General features: G+C 38.7%; 1 protein-coding gene across 1 annotated transcript in view; it reads left to right on the forward strand.

Annotated features, from left to right (window-relative positions):
- Positions 1 to 1,031: 1,031 nt before the first annotated feature.
- NPAS3 (neuronal PAS domain protein 3) overlaps positions 1,032 to 24,748 on the forward strand; it is a 594,829-nt gene continuing 571,112 nt past the window's right edge. Inside the window, exon 1 of the mRNA XM_087817177.1 lies at positions 1,032 to 1,225. Coding sequence (XP_087673303.1) covers positions 1,032 to 1,225 — 194 coding nt within the window. The remainder of the gene's footprint in view (positions 1,226 to 24,748) is intronic.

Here is a 24,748-nt window from a genome sequence, read left to right on the forward strand (position 1 = left end):
CTCTGTCTTCAAAAATTCTAGAGATCTGAAGTGATTAAGAATTGAACTTTCTTATGTTTATCGCACACCACTAGGGAAGAAATCAAGTGAGTCTGAGCCCTGATGAGGAATGCCTGGGTCTCAGTCAAGGTAGATGCAATCAGAGTATAATTCAAGGTGCTGGGATAGGAGATCACTGATTTCTACAAAAAGACAAGTAGATACCAAAAAGAAAAAGTCATTCTTGATCTTTATTTTCGAGTTGCAAATTAAGCCTCTGAAAAAGCATCCTTGATTGAGGTGAACCATGCATACTTTTAAGTTACATTTTGCTTAACTCTGTCTCTCCAGTATTAGTATACCCTGGCTCTACCATGCACTTGGAGATCTGTTTGGCTGAAACTACTAAAATAGTTTCATAAGAAGTTATCTTACAGCATTGAAGGGTTTTGATGATTTTATTGTAGAGATGTTCTGGTCTCCAGCAAGGAAGTAATAGAATTTAAGTGTATTTTTAAAGGGAAAGTTTTTTGCATAGATACCTTCAGTTATAATATCTAAGCTCATGACTCATCCTTTCACCATATTTCCTTTCTGAGCTCTATTCTGAATATCAAAGTGCCTATGTGACATCAGGACAACTTTGATGTCATCATGGTGATAGCTCAAATTCTGCAGGTCTCAAACCGAACTCACGGCTTTTCCCTCCAGCCTGATCTGGCTCACGCGCCTCCTGTCTCGGCACAGCCTCACCCCCGTTGAGGTGTGCAGTCAGAAGCCCGGCTAGGAACGTGTCCATGCCTCTGGCCTCCTTCATCTCATAGTCATCAGCAAGCCTTTTAGATTTGTTATTTATTGTTTCTAGAATCTATCTCCCTCTCCCCAATTCCCTTGGGATACTCTAGTCTCCCAAGACTAGGTTCTCAACTAGGGGCAATTTTGTCCCCGAGTAGACATTTAGCATATCTGGAGACATTTTTGGATGTCAGTAGTTGGGAATTGCTACTGGTATCCAGTGGATGGAAACCGGGGATTCTGCTAAACAGCCTACAATGCACAGGAAAGCCCCCCCAACAAAGGATTATCTAGTCCAGAACATCAGTCATGCTAAGGTTGAGAACTCCTGCTCTAGTCCACGCCATTCCTGGATCATCACAGGAGCCTTTGAACTGGCCGTCCTCCGCCTAGTCCTTAAGCAATGCGAATTCAGCTCCAGCATCCCTAATGGCTTCTCACAACTGTCAGGGTAAGGACACTTCTAATGGCCTGTTCTCCAGCCCCCATTCTGTTGTTCCCAGCTTGCTCTCTGTCCTCTGTCTGTGTTGGCTTCATTCTCACCTTTGCACGTGCTTTGCTCTCCCTGCCTATGGCTTTCGCACACACTCCCCTCCGCCCGGAACAGCCTGCCCACCTCTGTTGGTGATTCTTGTTTCTTCTTCGGTTTGTAGTTATAACGCTACTGAACTTGAGTAGCTCTCTTTGAACCCTACTCTAGATTAATCTTCTAATACAAATTCCTATAGTCCTGAATTTAGTGTTCCAATTAAATTCTTTTATTAATTTTCTTTTATTGACAGTATTACAGATGTCCCTCACTTCCCCCTCCCCCTTGGCCTCCCCTGCACCTACCCCTCACCCCCCTCCCAGGCCTTCATCAGATTGTCTGTGTCCGTAGGTTATGAGTATATGCATATATGTTCTTAGGTTAATCTGTTCCAGCTTCCCCCTCCCTCCCAAGATCTGTTGGTCAGTTCCATGTATCCATGCCTCTGGTCCTATTTTGTTCATCAGTTTATTTTATTCATTGGATTCCACATACAAGTGAGATCATGTGGTACTTGTCTTTCTTTGCCTGACTTATTTTGCTTAGCATAATATTCTCCAGGTCCATCCATGCTGTCCCAAAGGATAAAAGATCCTTCTTTTTTTATAGCTGCATAGTATTCCATGGTGTAAATGCCCCACAGCTTTTTTATCTACTCATCTACTGATGGGCACTTGAGCTATTTCCAGACGTTAGCTATTATAAATAACACTGCAATGAACATAGGGGTACATATATTATTTCTGATTGATGTTTCAGGAGTCTTAGGATATATTTCCAGAAGTGGGATCACTGGGCTTTATTGTGTCACTCCAGTTTGTGGTAAATTTGTTTACTCTTTTTAAAAAATATATGAGTATACTTAAACAAATAATAGCTAATCCTAAACACTTATGCCAGACTCCCTTCTAGGTGCTCTATTTGTATTTTTCTTTAATCATCATAACCATATGTAATGGATGTTACTTTATGTTGTTACCTTATTTAGTAGAGAGTCTAACATCTCTGAAATTAGAATGTGTCTTATTACCAACAGCATTTTAAATTTGGCAGAAGCTGGTATTAATCCCATTTTACAAATGAGGAAGCTGAAGCACAGAGGTTCATTCATGTACCCAAGATTACATAACTGATCAGTGATGGTGTCAGGATTCCAATCCAGGCAGCCTGAAGCCAGGGACCATGTCAGCTTCAGTTCAGGGCCTTCCTGCGTTGTAATGTTGCTAATGAGGATGGTGGAGATAATATATGTCAAGCATTTAGCGCACACATATATAGTAAACACTGGATAAATGTCAGTTATGATTATTAGTAGTATGTTTATTATTTCTCTTATTGTATAATTATTTAATGCTGTCTTTTGCACAGAAAGGAGGATTTCAGAAGGGCAAGGCCCCTGTCTCTTTTGCTTCTCACTGTGTCTGTTTTCCTTAGCACTGAGCTGGGTAATAAGTGTTTTTCAAATGAATAAATGAATGCTTGAATGAAGAGAGGGACTATTAAGGAGAATTGGAGTCCTAGAGTCCTATCATTTGAAGGCACAAATGTTCATCTTGAGTGATTGGTTTGTGCCTCTCTTATGGCACTTAAGAATCTGTGTTATAACATTTATTTGTGTAATTGTCTTTTACCTCCTCAGCAGATTATAAACTCCATACACACATGGCACTGCATGCCCAGTACCTACCACAGGCTCTGTTCAGAAGGCACTCAGTACATGTTGTACATGTTGGAATTGCCCTTTCATTTCAGCTTTGCTCAGAACTCAGCACTGTCCTGGAGGAAGATGATCCCTGGTGATTTTTTTTAAACAGCAGAATAAACCTTTTTGCAGTTGATATGCTATCATTTCCAAATTGTGTTTAGGAGGGTGTCAGCTGAATATTCCTGCATATCTTTATAGATTTACTATAAGTTATGACAAAAACAGTCATCAGACTCTGTTGAAAACTAGAGGTAGAGACAGATATTTGGGAATACTCCATTTTTGTTTCTGGTTTCATCTGTGTTTAAGGGAGAATTAGTGATAATTTTCCAGAGGATTTCAGAGGAATAATTCCTCAACAGCCTTTATATACTGGCCTTAAAAATGAAAGGATGAGGGAGCAGGATTTTAAGCATTGGAGGTTGTTTATCTGAATTACTCACTGTGTTGTAGAACAGTGAATTTATTGCCTTTCCAATTGGCTACATTTATTGGAAGGCTAAAGAATGAATCTTTTTATGCCAAGGAGAATGTTAGGTCGTGGGCCTAAACAATTTACCTGGCTTCTTCCTTTTGGATCTAGTTTCATGTCTTTGGCAGCTGAATGCAAAGGATATTGTGTTCTGCCCTGTCGATGCCAAAAGTTCACAGAAGAGAGCATTTTTGGCAGAATGTGCTTGTTTTAAGGACAAAGGTGTTTGCATTTCACACTTTAATTTTCAGGGACTTGTTTGTACACTATAGGTGAGAGGTTCACAAAATCACGTATTGTGTATACTAAGCACTTGGGGATATAGCACATGTGTCACCTTGATTGGCTGCTCAGAAAGTCCATGGTGGCCTTTGTTCCCTGGACTATACACTGAGCAAGGCCCAAGAGAGAGCACTCAGTGGAATGGAAATTAATTATTGTTGTGTAGTTTCAGTATTTAAATACCTTAGAACACACAAGGGAGGATATTTTACTAAGTGCAATGACTTTTCTGACCACTAACATGATCTCTTATGTCCAGCGATTGTGCTTAAAGGTTGATACTTCTAGAAAAAGAGGAAATGAGGAGTGTCTGTGGGCACAAGCTAGCAAGCTCTACATTGTATTTTTACATATGTTATTTTTTTGTGTGCATTCTTTTTTAAATTAAATTAAATTGTATTTTATTTCTTTATCACCATTTATCCCCTCTATGCCATATAGCAGGATCCTGTAGTATATGGTTGTTTTTAAACATTTTGAAATATGTCATGATTTTGTAACATTTGTATAAGTTACTTTGTAGATCTAAATATTTGGAGGAATGTTTCAATTTCACATAATTCCAAAATTATTAAAATTAATGTGTAGAATTCTGTTAAAATACAAAGATAAGCAGAGAACAATGTAAGTGGAATTTTTTTATTGTCTATACATACAACATTCATAAACCTATATTATTTTCTTTATTATCAAATAACCAAATCAAAAGATTTTCTTCTTACAAATGAAGATGAAAGGTTTGCTTCCTTTGAGCTGACAGTTTATACTACTCTGGATCAATTTTTTAAATGTGCATATTCTTTTACCCTGCAGTTCCACTTCTACTGACAAACTCCTACAAATATATCAAGAAAATGTGTAGAAATATTTACTTCAGTATTTTTTAAAAATTTTACCTTTTATTACCAGTTTACATTTAATATTATTTTGTATTAGTTTCAGGTGTACAGCATAGTTGTAGACAATCATGTACTTTACAAAGTGTTTCCCTGGGTATTTCCAGTACCCACCTGGCACCATACATAGTTATCACAATATTTTTGATGAAATTCCCTATGCTGTACTTTACATCCCCGTGACTATTTGTAATGACCAATTTTTACTTCTTAATCGCTTCACTTTTGTTTTATTTATTATTATTATTTTTTAATATATCTGTATTGATTTCAGAGAGAGGAAAGGAGAGGGAGAGAGAGGTAGAAACATCAATGATGAGAGAGTCATTGATCGGCTGCAGCCCACAACCTGGGCATGTGCCCTGACTGGGAATCGAACCCCGATCGCCTGGATCCTAGGTCGACCCTCAACCGCTGAGCCACACCTGGCCGAGCCCTTCACCTTTGTTTTAATATCAAATTGAAAACAAGTATGTTTCTGTAGACAACTTTAAAAAATAAATTATTACATTCATCCAATGAAATGCGGGGTGATGTTTAAACAGACTGGGGTTTACCTGTATGTGCTGAAGACTCGACATATGTGCAAGTTTTAGAACAGTATCAAGAAAGTGATTTAATTCATGTGAGTAACATGAGGTCTACATATATGTGATCTTAAGTGTATATATCTCTTTTGGAAAAATATATAAGAAACATCTCATAATAATCACTTTTGGGGGTTGAAATACTTAGAGCCTGGGGGACCTTTATTTTTGCTTCTTTATTTCTCTATACTGTCTATGTTCTTTGAGTAATTGACATATAACATTATTTAGTTTCAAGTGTCTAAGATAATGATTTGATATTTGTATACATTGCACAATGTATACATTTGTATACATTGCACTGTTTACATTTTTAAAAAAATCATAAAATAGTTATAATTTTCAAGTGAAATATTCTGAATGGAATCCTTACCACTTGGCTTGGTTGTTTCTCAGATTGGATGCCATTTGATTAACTAGTAATGGAAAGAAGAAAGTGTGAAGAAAATAGAGTGTATATTTTAATTTTGCTCGTGCTGTGGCTGAGTTAATTGTCATACACTCCATGTGCCTTCCTGGACACGGTAGATGACTGCGTGTGGGACTCTGTGTGCCTTCAGCACGTGGGTGCTGTGGCCCATGCAGTTAGTCTTAGGATGTAGTCTGCCCCCCCCCAAAAAAAATGGGTATGTGTGCTACTCTCTTTTAGAGCCCATCATTGTGGGGCCCTTTCTTAGTCTGAAGAGGGGTGCTGTGTTGTCAGGGCCAAATTATAGCTTGGGTAATTACTTTGTTCACTTCCCTCTCCTCTCTTTCTAATAGTTAGTGATGCTTTTTTGTGATGATAATAAAGATGCTTAGGGATTTTCCCTCCAAATTCTTTACTGCCTTTCCATAATTCACATAATGTATTCAGAATATTGGCGAGTCTTTTATCTCTCATTTTGTAAATAGTCAAAATGAAATTTAGTGAAAGCAACTGACTCTTTGTAGAGACAATGGGTAAATTAAGACACAAAGAGTATCCGATGAACTCTCTTAAGTGTGTGCTTCATACTGTATCTCAAGAGAGTTGATGTCTTTAACTCCAAAGTGAGATCTGTCTGAGGAAATACTTTAAGAAAACATGTATTTATCAGCAGAAATCATCCTTGGATGGAAGAAAGTGCTGGGAAGAAATTTAAAGCTATGTATAATATGCTTTTGTACTTTGTAACCCAACAAATGTTAAGCCTTATAAATGTGTTGAGGAACATTTAGGCATTTTGATATATAATTAAAGGTAGAAGGGATATAGATAATTATAATTAAGTGGATAGTATAACAATAAAAATAGAGTCTGAATTATTATGGGTCAACCCTCTATTCAGCGTCGTATGTCATGGGTCTACTGCACTTGGAAAACCACTTTCACTTACGCGGGTCTTGGGATCAACGCTAGACGAACAGCAGAAAATAGCTGGATCATGTTTTAATCTGAAAGATTCCAAAATGCCAGTCAGACCCTTGGCTTGCTCTAGTTTTCAGAAATACTATGTGAAATGGGGATCATAAAGCAGAATTTGGCTCTAAAACACTAAATTAAAATTATTCTTAGGAAGGCTTCAATTAACTCCACAGCAAAACTACCAGTGTTCTCAATTTTTGTAGCTAGAGATGCTTATGAGAGTGGCAGATGGCCATACAATGCAACCATGTTATTTCATTTCCAAATTTATGTAAACTGAACTCATAAACTTTTAAAAATAAGACTTCTTACATTTATCACTGCCATCCTAGGTCCAGATGAGGTCTTTTTAAAAATAGTGACTCATGTGATTTAAAAGTAACCTTCCTTTACCTTCAATGGTTAGAACTTACCTATCCTTTCTTCCCAGTCAACTCATCTGCCAGGTGTTGACCATGCCGGTTGAACACTTTGCAGACAGACCAATGTGGGCCTGAACCCTGGATCTGCAAGTGACTAGCTAGAAGACTTTAGGCAAATGATGTGAGCACTTGAAACCTCTCTGCCCCATCTATTAAGACATAACCATATGGTTGTTTAAAGATTTAGCGAGAGAAACCATATGAAGCAGTTAATTGGTACAGCACCGAGAATGGAGTGAGTGCTCAATTATTAGTTACTTGTATTAAATCCATTTTTTTCAAATTGACCACCGGGAAATAGAAGGCATTAACTATAATTTCTTTAAATTTTGTAAATGTGTTTAGAAATAGCTAACGTAACGATTAGGGAGCAGTCTCTTGAGCTAGATGGCCTTTAGATGTGGGTATGAGCTCAGATACTTAACAGGTCATATCGCCGGGTGCTGTCACCGCGGGGTGGATGCTGGCGGGTGGATCTCGCCAGTGTGTGTCAGCAGAGCGGCCAGGCCTTTGGAAGCCCTCCAGGGTGAATGCTGGTGCTGGCTGTGACGGGGCATTGTTATTAGATGTCTGATTAGAAGACGACATCCCACCTACTTATCTTTTAGTTAAGCCTGAGGCAGGCAAAATAGTTTTTCTGTTTTAACCCCCTTGGTGAAATTCCTGGCGTGAAAGGAGAAGAATTTTAGAACTGGCGGGGGCCTCAGGCATATCTGCGAGGTGCTCTCCACCTTGCAAAGCAGAAACCGAGGCCCAGGGCACAGAGGGACAGCCCGAGACGGACCGGTGCCCCTCCGCCCTGCTGCTCTAGGAATCGGAGCTTCTCCGTGTTTGCGCGAGCATGGGACCCTGAGAGACTGGGTTTTCCCTGGGTTACTTAGACTGTTGCCAAGACTCAGGGCGCTTATTTTTTCCTGACCCAAATCAGTCATAGAATGGACACGTGGGCAGCGTAGGAAATGGGGGTGAGTATGTATCCCCTTTACAAAGCATCTGAAAGGTTGTAGTTGGTGGGGAAAAAATGTTACCGTTTGCTGTTTTTGGTGATTTCTTTGTGTTTTTCCTCCCTAAGAAGGCTAGACTACAAAAATCCTTCTGGTTAGTTGAAAATCCCAACCGGGTTCTAGTAACTCGAGGTTTTACTCTGACAGAGAAGTGGCATCAGTCCCTCCGCCCTCTGCACGTGGTGACCGTCCCGGGGAGACTGGCAGCTCCGTCACCGGCGGCGCCCGCGGATGGAACCTTACCTGCGCCTGCCCCGTTTGCGCCGCGGGGGCAGAGCTTCCCTTTAAATGGCATCCCCCGTGGCTTCCCTGTGACCTCCCTTTACGTATTAACTATACAGAGGGAAGGAACAAATGACCGCCTCTAATGCCTGTACCCTTCAAGTCTTGGCAAGTTGCTAGTATTTTCTTTCTGGTTAGAGTTTTCTCCTTTGCCGTCTCTTTCACATGCTATAAAAGTTCTCACTTTGTTTTCTCCCTTATATTTTTATCCAGTTCAAGATTTACTGAAATTATTTTTTTCATTACACATTTGAAGAATCTCAGTTGTTTTTCTAAGCATGAAAATTTGCTGTTTTTTTACTATACAGCGGTGCCTCGGTTTTCGAATGTTCCGGAAGACCGTTCCAGGTCTGAAACGTTGGGAAACCGAGGGACCCACAGCCCACGGCTGGGCCTCAGGGTCTTGCGCTCAGCGGAAGCCGCGGGGCCTGTGCGACTTCCGAGGCGGGTTCGAGAACCGCAGCGTTCACTTTCAGGTTGACGGCGTTTGAAAACCGAAACGCTCGTCAGCGGAGACGTTGGAAAAGCGAGGCGCCGCTGTGAATTAGTTGCAGATGCCGTATGCGCTAAGCTGCTGTGTAAAGGAGGAGCAGCCTTGTCAAGGATGCTTCCTGAGTGTCCGCTCCGGTCAGTCCCAGCTACTAGGGTGGACAGTGTGACAGCGATGACCTTGGAAAGGAGCCACACTCTCACTGTTTCACTAAACAGAGGCCCAGAGGGGCCGCAACAAAACAAAATACCTGCACTTTTTGCAAAAGAATTCAGCTTTACAAATGGACAGGCGGGAGATAAGGATCTCCGTCCTGGTGGGTGACATAGTGGAAGCAATTACAGCCCAGGCATTTTACATTTGTATCCAAAAAGTCTTTATTTAATGACAAGATAACGTCTTTTTTATTTTAAGACTTTATTACAACCTCTGCTCCTCTAAGCTTTTGCTCGCTATAGCAAAGCCGCCAGAACGTCTCTTGACATAAATAGGGTTTTCAAATATTAGCGTTTTAAAATCACGAACTTCACGAATCCCCTTGTGTTACAGTCAGAAACATGATCAGCACGAGCAGTCTTCATTTAGCTATGGAAGAGATGCAAGAATCGGAGTTTTATACTTATTTGGTCATCTTTTTTTGTTTCATTTCTTTTGATACCACATCGATTTCTTATCTCTTCATTTTGGAGTAATGGAAGAAGACTTAGCAGTTGCAAGATTACATATTTATATCAGGGTTCAGACTGTGAATTCATTCTTTTCTAGGGAAGCAGAAAGATCATGTAAAAATGGTGACCACATGTTGACAGAATGCATGATTTAACAAAACCAAAGGCAATCATTTCAAAGAAAAATGTTTTATTTTCTGCCAGCAGAGTATAATGGAGAGAAATTGGCTGGTATTATTTTTAAAAATTGCCCAAATCACTGTAGTTAGTGTAAAATTGTCTCTGGAACTATTTCCTGTAAGTTAACCAGACATATGATTGTATCCTTTCTATTTTGAATACTGAAGCTCACATTTCAACTGTCTTGCATGGAGCCTGTCAGGTATAATAGCTCTTTGTAAAGGTGCTTCCTTTTCTCTTTTAGTCTCTCCCATTTTAAGCTTCCACCTTCATTCACCCCAAGAATACTTGTAGGTTTTTTTTTTTTTTTTCTGAAACTTTAAGCTACATATTATTCAGTAAAAAATAAAAAATCAAGACTGTAATCTACTCAGAGTGTGCCACTCCAGCCCGCAGAAGTTCAAGTGAAATTAATGTAAACATTGTTTATGCCATTAAAAATTCTCCACACATTTCAACTGAAAGGGGATTTCACTTTTATTTAACATATGGCTCATAAGGCTCGCTGTTTTTTTCTTAGTATTTGAAGTAATTTCGTACATTACACATCGGGACCTACTTATGTTGTTTGTAGGTATAGTGTTATTATTAGCAAATCAGATTTATGTGTCAGTTAAAGAATAATGCAGTCTGATATGATTCCAATAGTCACATACCTCTGAGCAAGTGCAAAGGCATGAGTTGCTTGGAATGTTGGTAATCATATCACTTTTTTGGCCAGTACTGCTCTCAGTGGCTTAACAGATATTCAAGGTGATATGGTGGTTGCCTTCAGGTCTGTTACAGAGCAGACGATCTCATGGGAGCTGAGCCTATGTTTTAGAATAACTGTGGAATCAGATATGCAAACAGATTAAAAAACAGTATAAAGATTACTTACCTTGGGAAGAGGTAGGACTATTGCATTTGTGTCTACGCAGTGCCAAAAATACTGGTGTCCATCAGATATAGATTATTGATTGATTCGGATTTAGCCTAATGCTAGACAGCCAACAACATGTGTGTGTTGATTGCGTGAGCCAGATGGTTGACTTTTGTAGGAATGTTCCAAGGCATTATACTTTACATAGATGGTAAACAGGCAGATTTAAAAATTCAAGTTTTCCCATCAGTTGAACCTCTCCTACCCAGTAAAAAAAGATTTAATTTATGTTTGCAACAGAGCTATAACTCTTACATGAATTGCACTCTTCTTTCATCTTAGACAGCTGATGTTCGTTATTAACTATAACTCAAGGGTACCTGTTCTGTGCTCTGCTCTGTCAGTTTTGGAAAACACCCAGGCTTCCTTTGGAAAGTGAAGATGAGAGTGTTTCATTGTTATGAATCAGCAATTTTAGTTCAGCCAGTTTTCATGTATTGTTCATGAGTTTAGTAAACAATCAAGCTCACTGAATCCTACGTGAGAGTCCAGTTGCGTATTTGCTTATTGAAGCCTTTGTGACTATTAGATACTAACAGGCAGAGCAGTGCGAGGGAAGGTCACGCCACTTTAAAGCTGTAGGTAAATTGGGCAATAGCATTAATACACATCAGGAATATTTCCCAGTTTTTCACTAATGTTTTATGACAAAAACAAGTGAAAATGAAATATTTAAGGAGAAAGATGTTCTAGAGAAAAAGCCCTTTGTTTTTCGTATGAGAAAACTTACAGCCAGAGAAATTAAATGTATTGTCTAGAAACATACGGCTATTAGTGACAGAGCTTGGCCCAGCACTCTGGTCTCACGACTTATTGATCAGTATTTGATTGGAATGAATAACTGTGATTTTCTCAGTTATATTTTTAAATATTGAATAGCTTCCTTATGTGGGCCCACCTATACCTACCCAATTAACTCTACTTATTTTCTAGGTGATCTGTCAATTGCCTTAGTCTAGACCTGCGCACAAATTGTTTTTATACACACATTGGTTCCACCTAGGACCTCCCACTGATAGCATGCAGTACTAAGGTGGACCTGTCTTTGATGGCTCAGTTAGCCTCCTCCTGCCTAGGAGTCCAAGTATTCTGAACTCAGAGAGGAAGGAAACTTTTTACTTTTCAACAGGATATCCCTCTCTCTCGGGAGTAGTAGAATTTCCTTGGCACTGACATGCTTCCATATGACCCCCACCCCTCATGAGCATCTGTTAAATTGATGCTTTGAAAGTGGATGAGTGGGTCCTCAGGGGATATAAGACCCTCATCCAGATCTCCCCTCACCCAAATGAGGACACACAATACCTGTGGAGCTCATGTGGAAGTTGAGCGCATTGACACAGAGTGAAGAGGCATTATTTTTCCGGCTCCTGCTTTACTTGCACAAATTGTTCAGGAATTTATGCAAGTTCATGTGTAATAAACAGTATAAAAGATCTAAACTTGAATTTTCACATTAAGATCTAAATCTACAGTTAGTACATAGTAGCGCATAATGGAGGCTTATAGAAATCTTTAAGATATGATTTTCCGATTGCCGAATATCTCATAATTTGTATAGAACTTTGGAAATCGGAGTTGTCCTTGTGCGGTAGAAGAATTTGGGGTTATTGTCTATGTAGACATTGGTTTGATTTTATTTTCCTTCCTTGTCATCATGATCCAAATACAGGTATTGATAACCATGCATTATGACTAATTAAAAAAAAAGTCCCAAAACGGCTTCTAAATGAAAGCTGTAATTTAGTATTGGATTTCTAGTGACATGAGCAAATCAGTTGCTCTTTGCCCTTATGGATTTTATAATGTCATCAGAGTCTATCAATAAAATTATAGCCTACAGTTGACCATACACCACCGTATCTTACTGTATTACATATTGCAAAGGCGGTGGTGGGCGTGTGCTGATTGTAGCATGTCTGCCCTGGGGTGCACTCCAGCGGGGGGGGGTGTGTGTGTGTGGGGTGTGTGTGTGTGTGTGTGTGTGTGTGTGTGTGTGTGTGTGTGTTTGCTTTCTAAGTTGAGATTTTCTGTACCATCAGTCCTGGAAGCTGCAGATGAAGAACAGTGCCTGCCTCACATAGAAATGTTTCTCCTGCTTCTACCTGCTGTGGCTGAAATTGACTAGAATTGTGCCATTCTGATCAATTTCACAAAGCAGCCGCCTCTGCACACGGACGTCATGGCTGTCCCTTCTACCTGAGCTGTCAGCCTCCGTCAGAGAGGGAAAGGATACGGCCAGAAACTAGGAGCATAGAGCCAGAAGGACGTGAGAAGGCCACAGATGCCCCAGTAAGGAAAGCAGATGCACTCACACACACACACAATATAAGTTATTTATTTAAAAATAAATAAATAAGGCAAAAACACTCTACCCAGAAGTTAAAGAGATTCAGCTGTGGGGAAACAGTGCTTCCAAAATTTTTGTTGAACTTTGTAAGGCCTCTCTAGATGGCTGTCTTATTTAGGCATTCTGAATCTTACAGAGATTTCACATGTTAATTTGAATCCTTTCTCTGTGATCTCTTAATATGTTCTCTTTGGAGCACTACCTCTGTCCACTTTTTTGTATTTTTGATTACACATAAACACACAGAGCAAAAAGCTACAGTAACTATGTGAAGATGTAGGATTTCCCTAGCACTGTCTCCCGCCCCTTGCCGCGATGCCTCTGCCTGACTCGGGGAAGGATTTATGGCGATTTGGTGTTCTGCAATATGCCTGTGTGATTAACAAAGGGAGGCTAGACAGGCGCGTTATTCTCTTTCTCCTTCACTCCTTTTCCCTCAGTTTGGAGCTCACCGTAGCAGCACCTCCAGAGTGTAGAAAGGGGTAAGACTGTGTTTTGAGAATTTAAATAATCAGAGAAGAATTTATGAGTGTACAGATTTGACGGGGGAGAGGAGTATCTGTGTTTTTTCCTTTCCCCTTTCCTATCCCTTATTTATTATAAGATCATTCCAGGGACTGATTTACTGGGTAAATTTAATTTCCATAACACTAGTACTGGCTGTGTTGTTTACTATTTTTAATCATGACTTTTAAGGAGATTCAGATCATCATCACCATAATCATCCTTCAAAATACTTATTGAGGACATACTATATATGCAACGGACTCTCTCAACATTATTATTGAACTGAAAACAGCAAAGTCTTGTTTAGCATGTGCTTTTAAGAAATTTGTTCATAAAATCACTGATTTGGGGAGACTACACTCTGGTGACTCATTGTGAAAAGGGCTATTTTAATTTTTAATTAAAGTGTTTTTTTATACACAGTGCCATCATGGTGAGCTGATTGAACTTTCAGGTTTGATTACATGTTTGAAACTATGTGGTTTAAATGTGGTACATGGATCTATGCACAAAAATGTATATGAGTATTTTTAATTTTCTGAGCTACTTTCAATAATCAATTTATCCTATGGAATAGAAATTTCATCTAATTTTTCCTGATGATATATAGAAAACTTGTAGAGTAGAGTAAGAAATTCTACTCAGAGCAAATCACTGTTAATAATTATAGTTTATTTTCTTCCTGTCTTCTTTTCCTTACTTCCCTCCCTTTTATGCCCCTTCCCCGTTTCTTCAGTGTCACCTGACCCCTAGGTATCCCATACCTATGTACCCCATAAGTAAATCTTACTCTCAGGAAAGGCTATTAATGACATTAAATCACAGATTGCTAACTGCCACAGGCCAAATGAGTTCCCCAGGAGCCTGCAAACAGAGTTTCATTTTAAAAAGAAGAATATTTTTAAAAACTGGAGGATTTTACATTTTAAAAAAATTTAGATATCTGGCTTCTCTTAAGAAGAAAGACCTGTCTACTTTGGGTCTACATTCTCATCTAGTAACAGATGTTTTTTCCTGAATAATGAATGCCCCCTGTGGTCTGGGCATGTGCTCTTCAGTTTTTCACAGCCCCCACCACTCCCGGCTACCTGCTCAACAATGAGATTCAGTTGCCATTTATTATCAGACTTGCATTAGTTTCTTTTACCTGGTCTTCTTTAGTTGCTTGTATAACAGTGTTGGATCCTACATATATTTAATTTGTGACCCTTAACCTAAATTAATTTACACTAGACTAACAATAATTCATAAGACAAAAAAACTCATCTTGCATATATGAATTTTGTGACAAAAGATATAACTAAAACAAATGAATGACTCTGTTAGAAAAAACTGTGTAGAAGAAAATGAGGGGATAAAAACGAGGGGAAAGAAACCAAGGCATTTGTAGGACAATCTTGACACATTTAGTAAAATACAGACTTAATCTAATGCTAGAAGTGTTTGAATACCACCCTGAAGAATTTGGGATGTGTTGAGTTATTGGAGAAAGAAGTGAAGTCTGCCCGGCCGGGCGTGGCTCAGCGGTTGAGCGTCGACCAAGGATCCAGGAGATCGCGGTTCAATTCCCGGTCAGGGCACATGCCTGGGTTGTGGGCTTGATCCCCAGTTGGGGGCGTGCAGGAGGCAGCCGATCAGTGACTCCCTCATCATTGATGTTTCTATCTCCCTCTCTCTCTGAAGAAAATTAAAAAAAAAAAAAGTGAAGTCTTAGCTCCAGGCAACCACATATATAATCAATTCCCTAACACAGTGATATGTTTATGTGAGTATGCACGTGTGTGTGTGTGTGTGTGTGTGTGTGTTTGACATGTGACTCAGGTCCATGAATGTGGGAACATGACAGAGTTGTCATGACACTGTTCTTGGTGACTCATTAATCTCTACACTATCTTCCTATGCTATTGACCAACACTGCAGTTTTCAGAAGTGAAACTAACTCAAAAGGAGTACTTGTGGAATGACTCTCTAAGATAAATATTTCAGCCCAAACAAAATAAACTAAAATTCAGAGAGAAGACCACAGGTGGATTTAAGAAAGGAGAGCTTCTGTGAGGTGCCTGTGGGTGGATAAAAGGCAACAGGATGTCCATTTTGGTCAAGAGCCATCCTGAGCTGACCGGTCAGGGAAGACGTGCTCAACCATATGGTATACATTTTGTATTTTTCAACTAATTATTTGGTGGCTTATAGATTCAGACACTAAATTTATTTATGGAGGCTTTGTGATAGCAGCCACTTGAGAAAATTGCTGGCTTCCATCACTCCATTTCAATTAAGCAGTTCCTTTTACATCAGCTTACAGATCATCATGTGCTTTCCTACATCTGAAAACTCTCTACCAACAGTTTGGACTCATGTTACTATTAAAGTTATGATCATTATTTGTTTGAAATCAGGAAATTTAGTGCTGACTTTCAGTTAATAAGACAACTGGGTCTTTTTAGTTTTATATATACTTATGTCATGAGACCACCTTTTGTTTTTTCATTGACAACTTGCAAACTCATAAGTAAGATGGACCTAAGTGCTTACTTTTTATTTGTATGTATTGTATTTTATTTTTTATTAAATTTATTGTGTTGACATTGGTTAATAAGATTATATAGGCTTCAGCATACATTTGTATGATATGTGATCTGTATATTGCATTGTGTGCCCACCACCCATAGTATTTTTATATATTTTAAATGTTGATTTCACATGCTGACATGTTGCCTTATCTTTATCATCTGTCAGGTAACTAGGTTTGGCTCCGAATAACTTCCTTGCAGTTCCTTAAAGTCAGATTTTTATGAGAGGACTAAGCATCTATCAAGATTTTCAAAAGAATGTAGGGTCCATGGAAGACTTGTTTCCTGAATGAGTAATGGAAACCTAGAAATAAGGGGATTTTTTTATTGTCCCCCTTTATAAAGTACCTCAGGGAGGTATCACGACCCGTCACGTTAAATGTTACATGGTAATCCCTGGCGCACACAGACACCTTGGCTGTTGCATGTACGTATATAGTCTATCGCCATGGAGCCGCCCTGCCACCAAGGACCAAAACCTATTAGAAGTGGGAAGTACGGCAGTCAGTGAAAGACAGTAAATGATCCTGATTGTAATAGTTTGGTCAGTAGAGATCTCAAGATATCGTCAGTTGTGGCAACTTGCTAACCTAGACTCGAGCCAGGATCTGAGAAGGTGCTCTAGGAATGTGCAATACTTCCTGTGTTTATTTGTGTTTTCTCCTGGGTAAGGATCTACAGCTGCTGTCAGCTTGTCAAGGTGCTAGTGACCGACGGAAAAAGTCATTCCCTAACTGGGAGCACACTGCACCCCCAGCCACGTAGCTGGGAAAAGCTCTGCTCTGGGGTAGAGGACGCAGGGCCCTGGCTGCCTGGCTGAAGGACTCGGGCATCGGGTGGGCGACCCGTGGGAGATACCGTCAGGGGGATGAAGCCCTTTCCTTGCTGTTCTGTTCCCAGCTTTCTTTTAGACTAATGACCAGGCCAGGCTTTCCCCCCAAATATTGTTCAGGCCCTACTATTGCAAGAAGTAGTTGACAGGATGGCACTTGATAGCACTGCCGAGTAAACCATTTATTAAATGAAAAATACCTTGGAGCATCAAGCTGCTTCCAAGGCTCAACTTGGACTCCATAAAATTACATTTTTAATATATATACTTATAGTAAAAATTATATGTCTATTGAAGAAACTTCAGAAATTAGTTACCTCCAGCCCTCTCCCAGACAACGCAGGAATTTCTACCATGTAGAAATAACCAATCTTAATATTTTGATTTATGGAAATTCAGATTTGGGTATATCTTATATCTATATCTATCTATGTAGATCTAGAGCTATTGCTATCTAGTCATTTGATCCTCCACTATATATGATAATTTTTAAACTGCCTTTTATCATTTAACATATTGCAAATTTTTTAAGCCATTGAAGATTTTTTTCAACATCCTTGTTCAATACCTTGAGAATATTCCATATATTTTTCTAAAGTTTCTCAAAGAGGTAGTGAACATTATTTTAGCAATGTATTTGTTCACATCTTAGATTGGGTCACAGAAGACAATTTTCTAAGCTTTTGGATAGGTACTGGCCCAAGTGTTCTCTAGAAATCGTAGCTGTTTACACCCCCAGCAACCATACACTGTGCTTTTGGAGTCTTAATGAAAGATGAAGTAAAAATACACAAATAAAAAAAAAATAGGTGGGGGATAGAGTATATAGCCCCTTAAGACTGATGGATCTATATCCTCAATTGCAGTGTTTAAATAAAGGGTGACTATTTACGTAATTATCTCTATTTCACAAAAGAATGCCGACAGCCGTAGTGTAAGGGGGTGTTCTTTGATGCCAAGTGACTGTGCGCCGTGACTGCAGTGTTCACATGACCGTAACTTTCATTTTTCATGCTTCAGGGTCTTCAGACTTTCCAAAGCATGCTTTCTCCTTTCAAAGTTTCTTCTATCCAGCTTGAAAGTTTTCAAAAGCCTTCTTCTACTTAGTTGTGTTTTCAAAAGTGTTTGAAATCACACTTAAAATTAAAAGAAAAAATGAATTTTCTCTTTAGAAAAGGTCATTTGAATTTGAATTCCAAAGCAGTTTATTTTGGGACTTAGAGCAATTAACAGCAAATCTTTCTCCTCCCAATTGGAATGTGTTTATAAGCCTGAAAATCGAGGTTTTATTGCACATTTCATTAAGGAATTAATGTTTTTCATAACAATTATGAAATTTATATGGGTGATAATAAATCAGATAAAACTTTACCAGTGACTTAATTGTCATATAAATAAAATAGGGAAAGGGGGACTCATGAAGACTTTATTCCTGTAGAAGCAATGTAGTGCAGTGGGAAGGATGTGCTTGGGTTATCTTGCCAAGGTTCAAATTCCAACTCCAGCCATCATTGGCTTTGGGTAAGTTACTTTTTCTCTCTGTGATCCGATTTTCTTATTTGTGAGATGGGGCAATATGACTTCCAGGGTGACCAACTGTACTGGTTTGCCCAGGACTTTCCTGCTTTTAGTACGGAAAGTCCAGAACCTGGGGAAGGTTCTCCTTGAGACAAAAATTTCCCAGTTTTTGGGGATAGGTATGTGCAGAAAGTTGAAGGGAATGTACAAAGCCCATTCAGCCCACCCTGCCCCCAAAAGGGTCTGGGAGCAACACTAATTTTAGTTTCAAATGTATCCAGCAGAGGTTATCTGCCTCCCATAGTTGCCCCCCCCCCCCTTGCTGATATTGGCAGGCATGAATTAAATGAGAGAAAACATTTGGATCCTGGCTGAAATAGAGTAAGCTTTCAGATTAGCTTTTATTATTATTGTAAGGCTCATGCTATTCTTTGGTGACGCTGAATAATCTTAAAATCAGAAACAACGTTTGTACTTTCCTGCTATTGATATTGTGAAAATTAGTACTGCAGTTCTTTGGAGGATAGAAATTCCAGCAGTTGCCCTTGAATGGTCAGTAAAATGCCCCACTGTCACAGGGTGTGAACATTCCCTCCCTTTTGCCTTTCAGCAGAGGTGCTCTAACCTTTGCACATATTTAGCAGTAGACATTCCTCTCAGTGTGTGCTCCTGTTACTGTTCATGGAGGCTACACATGTGTGCTCACTAGGATGGGAAAGCCTGTATCCCATGGTCCTGACTCTCTTGCTGAACCTCAGACCTGAAGAGAGCAGGGCAGGGAATTGCTGCTTTCTCTCTCTATTAGCTTCTTCAATTTCCTTTTAATTGGAGCCTGCAACCCAGATTCTTGTAACTTCAGGGGGATGAACAATATAAATTAAGATCTGGATGCTTTCCAGGAAGGGCTCAGCTAAAGGAAGACTCCCCCCCCCCCCCCTTTTAACACATTTCTGGCTATTGACAAATCGCATGAAGTTGCCTAATGAGTCCATATTTGCTTCTGAGGTTTCACATTTGCAAACTGCACTGCTGAGAAAGTAAGTGAAGTGTTCACTCACCGCTGGGGTGAGCCGACTGGTTTAATGTAAGGACAGATGAACACTAGAATAGTGAAAACTAAACCAGTAGCACGAAGCCTTCGAATACAGCATCTTACCCTTGTTCGGGACTTTCATTTCTCCCCAAGAATTCTTTTAATGCATAAGACTTCAATTTAGGTTTAAGAACTAGTAAACTAGAGCAGTTTGACAGCCATTCACACTGAATTCTGTGCATTAAACCAACAGCATTCTTTTCCACAAACATCCATTGTTAGGACAATGCTCTCAGACAGAATTTATGAGAAATGGAATTATGTTACCAAGGAGATAGCATTTACTATAATGAAGAGTAGATCCTAGAAAATGGCCCCTTTTACAGCAGCTCAGAGCAGAGCCACAAAAGCAATTGATTGGTCTTGGCATTTAGTCTTATATCAGCTGTGTCATCCATAGCTTCAGGAGTGAGAACACTAATCTAAAGTGACATTTCTGTTCTGGCGGGCTTTTCTGCCCTGATGAAAGCAATTACTTCATTCCTAAATGATAATTTGCAGGAGTTTCAACCACTTTAATTGATAATTTTTTTTTGTTCTGAGTTCAATTGTGGAGTGATTAGCTGATTTGGTAAATAGAAATTTAAGGTGTGAAATATACAAGTTGCTCCAAGGTAAAGGGCTGTTTATTGGGTGGAGAGAAATTACTTGATAAAGCTTCAGTTTTTCCATTATTATGGAACTGCCAGTTGTATGGCTTAAAGTTCTGGGGAAAATGAAGAACAAAACACTTTGATTCATGAGGTTTTCGGCAGACAGCAAAGCATACAATGAATAGTTTGGTCTTGGTATGGTTCATTCAAGGGTTATTTGAATCAAGGTGACCATTGGTTGAAAAGGATTGTGCAGACCTCTCAGCTTTTCTTATTACTACTCTTCTAATGACCCATTCTGGAATTAAATCCTCTTATTTAAAGTGTTAAGAATAAAAATGCTCATTGGCTAAAACCAATTAATTTAATTATTAAGTTCAGACACACACAAGGCATTTTCTGAAGATGAGGAAAGGCATTCGTTGAATGGCTTTAGTTACTCTTTTGATCAAAAAGAGTAAAAAATGGGTCATAATTATTCAATCAGTATATTTAAAAAATTTTTAAGTATGCATCTTGATTTTGATACTTTATCCAATGTTAGCAGTTGCAGACGTTTTTGACACTTTTTAAGCAGTCAATTTCATGATATTTTCTTACATGGGGAAAAATAATAGTCATTTCACATGTTAAATGAGAAAAATAAAGCAAGAATGAAGGTCAAACTGATTTAGCACATCAAACAGTCTTTGTCAGCCAAGCTTAATATATCCTGAGTTTGTGGAACAAATGAAATTTTGCTGCTATGTTACACTTTGCTTCCAAACAACCATTACAACTGGTTTTATATATTGTGTGAGCATCAGACCATCAAACAGTGCATCTTTACTGACGTGTTGCTGCAGCGATGATCTACAGCAGCAATCTGCCATTTATATAAGGGCAAAATGTGCATCTATATTTAGTTGTGAAATTGGCCTATTATACTCTTGATGTTTACAGAGGCTAACATAAATTAATGATGACAGCTATGAGCAGTGCATTAGTTAAGCAGCAGAGTTCTTACCTTGAACTTGAAGGTTCCAGTTTTAACTTCCAGCATACACCGTGCTGCTTTCTTCACGCATTAAAGGAAAGTTTCTGAAATTACTACCTTTTCTTGGAGAGCATTAAAAGACTTCAATTTGTGAGCTATGTTGTGCATAATCTTACCAGATAATAGTTGTTTATGCGTTTCTCAATTATAACACCTTGTAAGAAAGCTGATATTTATAATCATAGGGGAAAATACTCCTGAAAGATTCTGTTTCTTTGCAGTCGGCTGATTTGATTGACTTTGAACTCTATGTGATGTCAGTGCGTGGTGGGCTGTTTTATTGAAACTTATAAAGGAAAGGCAAGCAGCGCTTATAGAATCTTTACCTTTTCTCTGGGAAGCCTTCTCATTCAGCTCATTCAGGGCAGGTGTAGGTACGGGAGTAACTATAGATTTCACTGCTAACTATGACCAGAGATCTGACAAGTGTGCAGGTGTTCAAAGGTTCAGGAGTTAAAATGCTGAAGCCTTTGATGAATTTTTGATGGCTGCATTTTTAATACAGGTCGGCCTTCTTCCTTTGAGGCTGCATGCCAGATTAATTGATAAATAGTAGAAGTCTGTAGTGCTGGCTTCTCCTAAGCAAAACAAGTAGGAAAATCCATAAAAACCTGCCTGTCTGGCTCCTTAGCAGTACTTTTAAAAGGTAAAATTTAAAGTGGTTCAGACTGTACCTTTCCCTTTCCCTACAGTTAGATGACCAAAACCTGCCACGTTCTTTTATAAGGACTGGCTATTGTATTCTAAAAGTTTACATGCAAGTGTTAAAATTGAGGCTCAGAGAAGATATTTTCACCTAGAGATAGTGTCCATCTATCAATAATGTGCATATCAGGAGCTGTTGCACAAATATAACTATAAATTATTAAAACCACTGATAAAAATCTGGTTCTGAAGAAGCTTCATCTGAGAGGAAGAAACTTTAAGTTGACATACTTCTGCTGTTTCTCTGTGATGATGATGCTTTTTGCTCTTTGTTACCCTCTGTGGACCTCAGCTATATTATTTCCATAATCATCATAACCATTTTTGTGAAGTAGGAACCCAAAATAATCAATTGTGTAAAGCTAAATTTGATCAGCCACAAAGGATAACTTACTTCTCTTAATTTAGTGACTAATCAAGTGCAGAGTTATCTTTTTTTTCCCATCCTGGACAAGTGGCCCAGTAAACAATTGGCATCCTTTACCACCTCTGTGGCAGCTTCAGAGAGATTGCAAATCATGAGTCAATTTCAAAATATTGAAAATATTGGTTTAGTGATTGTGGCTGTGCCTGTCTTTAATTTTTTATACCTTTTAAAAAGTATTTTGCTCATTTCAGCTCAAGCAGAATTTCATGACTCAGTCTTGCCCCCAATGTGGAGACCAAAGCAGCCAATGCTGTTGCAGCCCCGCGCTTGCCCATCACCAGAAATTCTCCGTGAGCTCTCCATGGTCCTGGAGCTGGGGCTTTGCCTGGCATCAAGAACTTTAAGATTTGTTATGTTGTGGAAGATATCTTGAAAGAGTACACATATACTCTTTCTAAATAATAATTGTCATTGCAAATTTGAAGTCATCCAAAGAAGTTTCACAAGCTTTTGGAGTAATCTATTCCCTTAGCAAACTGTTCGGATGTCCATTTTTATGTATAATCAAAATTGCTTGTCTTGCAATTGAATGCCATTTTTTTCTGCATTAGTGGACTAAACAACGAACCCTTTTTCTAGAACAGAAAACCATTTATTTTTAAACCTTTAATCTTTCATTAATGAAGTGTATTTTTATTTTATTTGAACAACTCATCAAGTTCATCTTTGGTGTACAGCATGTAGACCATAGGCATACGGGGCACTGGAGTGAAAAAGCAAGATCTCTGCAACAAATGAGATTTATTTCACCTATGTACCTAATGTGATATGTCAGAACCAGTGACTAGTAATCATGTTGGTAAGAACAGAGTGAACATTATCAGTGAGCATTGTGGATCTCAAAGCATAGAACAATCACTGTGAGGTGAGCTGATATTTTTATTAAATATATCTTATATAGTGTTACTGTGTGCCAGGCACAATTGTAAATGTTTTACAAAAATTAAATTTAATTTCAACAATCACCTTATGAAGCAGAGAGTATTATCATCCCATTTCACAGATGAGAGTAACTGAGACACAAAGTTAAGTAATTTTCTCAGTTTACATAATTAGTAAGTTAATAGAGCCAAGATTTAAATACAAGCAGTCTGGCTCCACAGTCCACACACTTAACCTCTACCTTCTGCTAGTGTGGAAGACATGCTGAGAAAGCCATCAGACAGAACTTGATGCTAATCATTAATAGAACATGGTAGGGATTTAAAAATTAGGCCGTTTTTAGTTGTCATCAAACAGAAGTTAGGCCTCTGATTTTATTTCCCTTGGTTTGATTTTTACTGTTACTACATGGGAAATTAAATTTACTAATGTGAAGGTCATAAGTGGCAGTAGAGAAAGGAATCTGACGGGACAATAAAGAAAGCAAACAGGTATTTTGAATTATAGAAAATGTAGAGTCAAAAAATGATAGAAAAGAAGCTTGGTTAAAGAAAATTATAAAGAATTTTGGAGAAACGGAGTGGTAATCAGATGTGGTACTAGGATTAAAACAGTTGGGCTTTTCCAGTAAAAGTTTTATATTTATTATAATAAAAGTTAATGCTTATGTAATATTTACAGTATGACAGACATTTAACAATTTGCACACATTAGCTCAATCACTCCTCTCAAGAATATTGTGAAGTAGATACTATTAAAATGTCCATTTTCCAAATGAGGAAATTGAGGCCCATAGAGGTTGAGAGGCCTACCCAAGGTTGCCCAGCTAGTAACCATAAGATGATGTGAATGCCCACCATCTGGCTACGGAGCCCAACTCCTAACTGCTGTGCTCCGAGTTTAATGATGCATTGACTATATTTGGGGCATTTCTGAGTCTTTCCAAGTTGTGAAAATTCTCTGTTGTACCCCTGACCAAGTAGCTCAGTTACTTAGAGCATTGTCTCAATATGCCAAGGTTGCAGGTTCAATCCCCGGTACATACAAGAATCAACCAGTAAGTGGAACAACAGATTAATGTCTGTCTGTCTCTCCCCCCCCCACTCTCTCCCTCCCCCCTTCCTTCTCTTTCTCTGTAATTCTCTGTTGTAAAATTCTGAAGTGGACTCTATCACGTTTAGAGTTTATAAACTATCTTAATTGTTAAAATCTAGAATTGCCCAAGGAGTTTACTCCTTTATAGTGATTCCCAGGGAATTTGCCAAAAATGCCCTTGCTTGTCATCCTGATTTTATCAAATGATAAAATTGGGGCTCAACTTTGTGATTTAGAATCACAATGGCGGCAAGTGGCCAAGGTGGGCCTTCTAAATCCTTCACCAGGAGTCTTCGCACAAAACACACAACTTGCCAAAGGGACCTAAAATTCATAAAAGGATTATAAAAATCCCTTCTCATTCAACATGCACTGTCATTACCAGTAAAAATTTTTAATTGCTTTTTGTCTGTGCTTTAGGTATAACTTTAGAAACTTGTAAAAATTCTTTCAAAGTGTTGAGAAGAAACATAGATTAAATAATATCATTTAAACCCAGGATACTTATGTAGGATAAATTAATTCTGGCAACATCAA

This window comes from Miniopterus natalensis, chromosome 1 (genome assembly GCF_054644295.1).
Source record: "Miniopterus natalensis isolate mMinNat1 chromosome 1, mMinNat1.hap1, whole genome shotgun sequence".
Classification (NCBI taxonomy): Eukaryota; Metazoa; Chordata; class Mammalia; order Chiroptera; family Miniopteridae; genus Miniopterus; species Miniopterus natalensis.